Source organism: Crinia signifera, chromosome 7 (genome assembly GCF_055691185.1).
Source record: "Crinia signifera chromosome 7, ASM5569118v1, whole genome shotgun sequence".
Lineage (NCBI taxonomy): Eukaryota > Metazoa > Chordata > Amphibia > Anura > Myobatrachidae > Crinia > Crinia signifera.
Genome location: NC_139223.1, coordinates 47,930,309 through 47,936,308, shown reverse-complemented (window position 1 = coordinate 47,936,308; position 6,000 = coordinate 47,930,309). Strand labels below are relative to the sequence as shown.

General features: G+C 44.8%; 1 protein-coding gene across 1 annotated transcript in view; it reads right to left on the bottom strand.

Annotated features, from left to right (window-relative positions):
• CRAMP1 (cramped chromatin regulator 1) overlaps nt 1-6,000 on the bottom strand; it is a 39,793-nt gene that overhangs the window by 13,150 nt on the left and 20,643 nt on the right. The window contains exon 10 of the mRNA XM_083154978.1: nt 4,851-5,906. Coding sequence (XP_083011104.1) covers nt 4,851-5,906 — 1,056 coding nt within the window. The remainder of the gene's footprint in view (nt 1-4,850; nt 5,907-6,000) is intronic.

The window sequence follows — 6,000 nt, the reverse complement described above, 5'->3', positions numbered from 1 at the left end:
TATATAGTGTGGCGAGCGCAGCGAGCCACCGAGCCGAAGCGTGGCAAGCGATGAGAGCCCCGCGTGGGGACGCGGAATACATGTAAAGTAATACGCGTCCCCTCGCGGTGCTTGCCACACTTCGGATTGGCGTTCATAGTGGGGGTGGATTTAACATTGGGGTGCTTATACAATTAAACATTGTAAAGGGGGCTTATACAATTTAAAATCGCATCGCAGTGCATCGGGTGTATGCCATGCGATTATATGTCGTGCGACCTAATATCTTGGGTGCTGTGCTAGTACACAAGTACCAAAAATTGAATAATGTCGACTAGGTTGTCATGCTTTCTAACATTAATAATGATATTAGGCTGTATCTTATAAAACCATTTTTCTTTTTTTTTTTACAGCTTAGGATTCCTACTCTATTATTCAGGTAGATAGACTAAACATATTAATACATACAGGGGGTTATTCTGATTCACTCGGAAAGGCACAATCACTCTCTAATGGACAAAACCATGTGCACTGCAGGTGGGGCTGATGTAACATGTGCAGAGAGAGTTAGATTTGGGTGGGGTTTGTACTTCAAACTGATATCTATATAGCAGTGTAAAAATAAAGCAGCCAGTATTTACCCTGCACAGAAACATTAAAACACCCAAATCTAACTCTCTGCACATGTTACATCAGCCCCCCCCCCCACCCCGCAGTACATATGGTTTTGTCCATTAGAGAGTTATTGTGCCTTTCCGAGTGAATCAGAATAACCCCCACAAAGTACAGTACACTCAGATTGATGACATTTAAAATAAGAGCTAAAAGGACATGTTAAGCCGTCATAATTATTTTGGTACTTATATGTTAGTTGGGTGCCCACTATAGATAGTACGCTCATACCCCCACTATCCATGTCAGCATGGAGTTGATTTCATATAGTGTGGCAAGCGCAGCGAGCCACCGAGCCCGAAGCGCGGCGAGCATAGCCAGCCCCACGAGGGGTCGCAGAAAACTAAGGAAATAGCTTAGTGGGCGCCCAACTAACATATACCATTATTGTCATCACCGAACGGACCGGACCTGTGGGAGCCGCACTGTGGACATTTGGGAAACCATCCTGCATTGTTGGTTGGACCGGCCGGGTTTCGTTCTACCCAGGATTGGGTGATATATGTTTTTATTCTATGCGAGTGCACAATTAAAAATGTTATATTCATATAACAAACAGTATTGCACTATCCAGTTCTTTAATTAGTCCTATAGGTTCTAAAAACCTGAGGAGGAGAACACAATTCAGATCTGGCTTAAAGACCCTTGATATGCGCATATATGACCTACTTTTGTGAGTGTGCTGCTTGAATTAAATTATTCAGAACTGCCTGACATTATCACACTATGGTCCTGTTTGTTGCTTTTGTCTTTTGAGCTATTATAGATCACTAATCCATTTGTCTGGACCTATACAAACCAATATTTTGTGTAAGTGTTATCACATTTCGCCAGTGGGTGTATCACCAAAATTCTGCTATTTCTATACATATCTTGAAGCTTTCCTGGTGTCACCCTGGGCAGAAGTGTTTATTGCGCTGTGGAGATCAGCTATTTTCTTTTACCACTGTCATAAATTCAGAATTTGATTAATTCTGACCCAGAGAAGCATCAGAATAAAAAAAGAGAATTATTGTTCTCTTTGAAAAACAGGTTATATGAGAGTGGTTACCAAACTGGGTGCATTGATCTGGCGTGCAGTGGGGCACTTGCAAGGGCTGCTACAGGCTGGTGTTCCATAAACAAATTTTTAATTGATATGTAATATGCAAAACCAGTGGTGTCTGGCAAACCATATGGACAAACCATGTCTAGCACCAAAACCAGTGGTGTCTGCCAAACCATATGGACAAACCATGTCTGGCACCAAAACCAGTGGTGTCTGCCAAACCATATGGACAAACCATGTCTGGCACCAAAACCAGTGGTGTCTGCCAAACCATATGGACAAACCATGTCTAGCACCAAAACCAGTGGTGTCTGCCAAACCATATGGACAAACCATGTCTAGCACCAAAACCAGTGGTGTCTGCCAAACCATATGGACAAACCATGTCTGGCACCAAAACCAGTGGTGTCTGCCAAACCATACGGACAAACCATGTCTTGCACCAAAACCAGTGGTGTCTGCCAAACCATATGGACAAACCATGTCTAGCACCAAAACCAGTGGTGACTGCCAAACCATATGGACAAACCATGGCTAGCACCAAAACCAGTGGTGTCTGGCAAACCATACGGACAAACCATGTCTAGCACCAAAACCAGTGGTGTCTGCCAAACCATACGGACAAACCATGTCTAGCACCAAAACCAGTGGTGTCTGCCAAACCATATGGACAAACCATGTCTAGCACCAAAACCAGTGGTGTCTGCCAAACCATATGGACAAACCATGTCTAGCACCAAAACCAGTGGTGTCTGCCAAACCATATGGACAAACCATGTCTAGCACCAAAACCAGTGGTGTCTGCCAAAGCATATGGACAAACCATGTCTAGCACCACATTACTGAACCTGAAGATGACAGATCAGTACAAGAAACTTAAGCCGCCCATACACGGTCCGTTTAACGGATTAGTTTGGGACTTAAATAGTACACATCGCATTGCATGCCTTGTGCATGCAATGCGATCTGATGCTATGTGTAGCTAGTACAAAAAGTATGTGCAGCACATACTTTTTGTACCGTACTATGTGCAGCACATACTTTTTGTACCGTACTATGTGATGCGTGGGAGCGCGCATCGCATAGTACAGAACGGAGCCGGCAAAAACGGAACGTCTATGGGCTTCTTTAATATAATAATGTCTGCTAAATGTCTCAATAAGACATTTTGGTGCAGGAGTGCCACTGATCCTCTAGGGCACTGTATTTAAGAAAGTTTAGAAACCACTGTCGAGACTCCCATATTTCCTTTTACATCATGGTCCAAACTATTGAGGGTCTGTGTCATGGCCATGTTTTCTACAGTTGAGAGCTGATATATGTGACCAGACAGGCCCTCACTGCCTGCGCCAAGCAATCACAGACTGGGTTTGTGTCTCATGGGATCTGGCCAATAGGGGATTTCCTTCTTACAGTCAGTAACCGCCTGTTACTGACGCAACCCACTGCGCAGTAGGAGAGTATGATGCCAACACTACCAGGTCCTTTACTGCGGTGTACGCACTGACACAGCTCCTGGCTGGCATTGGATGACCCTCCCTGGTTACTGACCAGGCTCTGCACTGGTAGTGTATGGAGATTATGCCCATGTTGGTTCTTTCAGATTGGAAGTCCACACAAATATGCACAAGGCACCTGCCAAGTATCACCACTAGGTGGCTTGTTGTGACATCTTGAGCTTTGCAGAAAGTGTCACGTAGGTCACCCCACCAGAACAAGATACTGAAAGCAAGGACAAGACCCAACAAGATACAATAGTAACCACAATGGATCTCTCAGGATATGGCAGCATGAGCAGAGTTTTCTGTTCGGGAAATAGCAGGCTACAGAGGAAATCACATTTTTGACAGGTTAGGCTCCTCCCCCTCCTTCCACCGAGTCCTGGCTAGGTTACAGCTGTTTAATGAACAACTTCCTGTACTGACCCAGCAAATGCCTAGCAAGCCCTATCCCAGAGGTCATCACCTGACGCCTTACCTGGCACCAGAACCTACAGTATGTGTGTCATTTCTAGCGACAGGAAAGAGAGCCATACTGACCTACCATATCATATTTGATCTACAGCATGATGGTCGACAGTCATTCGTTCGACACCATTAGGTCGACATGGGAAAAGGTCATTAGTTTGACAGGTCATTAGTTCGACAATGGCTAGGACGACAGTGAAAAGGTCGACATGGGGTTTTCCACAGATTTTTTAACTGTATGTCAACACAGTCGACATGGACACAGTTTAAAGGGCAACACATCCCCTCGCATCGCTCGCTGTGCTCGCAATGCGTCGGGCACACTATTTTATTCTCCCACCACGCCCTAGTGGATGGTAGGGCATGAAATACCGCCTGTCGGCACATGTCGGCTCAAAAAACAGTGAAAAACCCCATGTCGACCTAGACACTGTCGAACTAATGGCCTTTCGACCTAGAACCATGTCAACCTTTTCCCATGTCGACCTAATGACTGTCTACCATCATGCTGTAGACCAAATGACCGCATCCCATATGGCCCAAGCTCCGCCTACATTTCCATACCACATGATCCCAGTGTTCTTTACTTAGATGTATAAGAATAAATATTTGCTTCCTTTCTGGAAAACTGACAGAATACCGACTGTACGTTTGGGACGATCTTGTGACTTTTCTTGTATCTATAGGACTGCTCTGCATTCTATGACTTTCTGTCCTGTGACAGCTGATAACACATAAATAGTCTCCGTATGACCCAGATTAACCTCCACTCTACAGAACATACTCAAATATTTTGATAAGCGCAGGATGCACAGAACCGCGCTGTGCACATAAAGAGGGGAGGAGACCATCAGGGATTTCTACAATCGTAGGGGGAAATTTAATAGGATGAGAGATTCAGAAAGTGAGAGATTCGGTAAAAAAATCCTCCAGGTTTTTTTTAAAGCGGCAATCATTTACACTGCAGTTTGATTTTGAAGTGAATACAATTGCCGCTTTAAAAAAAAAAACCTGTAGATTTCTTACCAAATCTCTCACTTTCTGATTCTCTCAGCCTATTAAATTTCACCCATAGTTTTTCCACCTATACATCTATATTACTTACATCTTTCTCCAAAATTCCTATAGCAAAAATAAAAATTATAAAATTTAAATAAAACATATTGAGAGAGATAACGTTCTCATAAGTAACCGTCAAGAGGCAAACAATCCAAGAATAAAATAAAAAGCAAATCCTGTTTACTTACAGCTTTGGGGTTAAGCTCTGTGGCTATGAGCCGTAAGAGGCAGCTGAGACGGGACTGTTTGTGGTGCGGTGGACAGTCTGAGTCACCTGAGCTGCTGGGACCCATCCACTCGTACTCCAACTGAAGTTTTCCTGGTTTGCCCAGCATGAGGTAGACCTCAGCTAGCGTCAGATTCTCTGAAGTCCGTTCATTCCAGCCTTTCTGGCGTAACTGCTCTGTGAGCTGGCTACTGTTGTCTTTGGGAGCTTTGGATGAACTACTCTGCGCCTTCACCTGAGTGTCTAGTGCTTGAGTTTGTGTAGTGCAATGATTCTGCTGGGTGCTTTCAGTCTGAACGTCTGCTTTCTCTTGGCCTGGAGAAGCTGCTTCTCCAGAACCTCTGGGAGGCGTTTCTGGGGACATGGGAGAAAACGACACAGCGTTGTCAGACGAATGACTCCCCTCTGGAACAATAAGATCTTGGCAAGACTTTAGATAGTTAGGAAAAGGGTCATTTATGGAAAGTTCCTCTACAATGGCGAGCTGGCTGCCAGTTACTTTGCTAGGTGCTGGAGGACTTGCTGAGGAATCCATATTTACTGGTGGAGCTTCATCGGGAGTCTTTGGCACCACTTCAGGTGACACATTTTCCACAGAACCATTCTCTGTGGGCGGAGTTCTGTCTGTTGAGATAGTGGTGGACACCTCCACCTTGTTTGCTTGTTTAGCATCTGTGCTGCCACCTCGTGGGGACTTTAGTTGCACACGAGCTGTCCCTTGTCCTGTTTGAATGCCTAGGATCTGAGCAGGTAGCAACAGGTGAGTGTCCTTTGAGCCCTGTTTGCACTTGCCAGACTCCTGCCAATGGACTGTGCAGTAGGTTTTGGAATGGACCACCCTGGCGACTCCTGGTACAGGAGAAAACTGTGCAGTTTCTGGTGGGAAGAGGTGCAGTAATTCCGTGGAGTCTTGGGGCTCCCCTTCTGCTTGCTGGTGATCCTCCAGAGTTTTCCTCTGAGAGAACTGGTATAGGAAACTTAGCAGAATGAAGAGTGCAAACAAAGAAAAGAATAACAAACCATTTGTTCTGTAGTTTGAATAAATAATA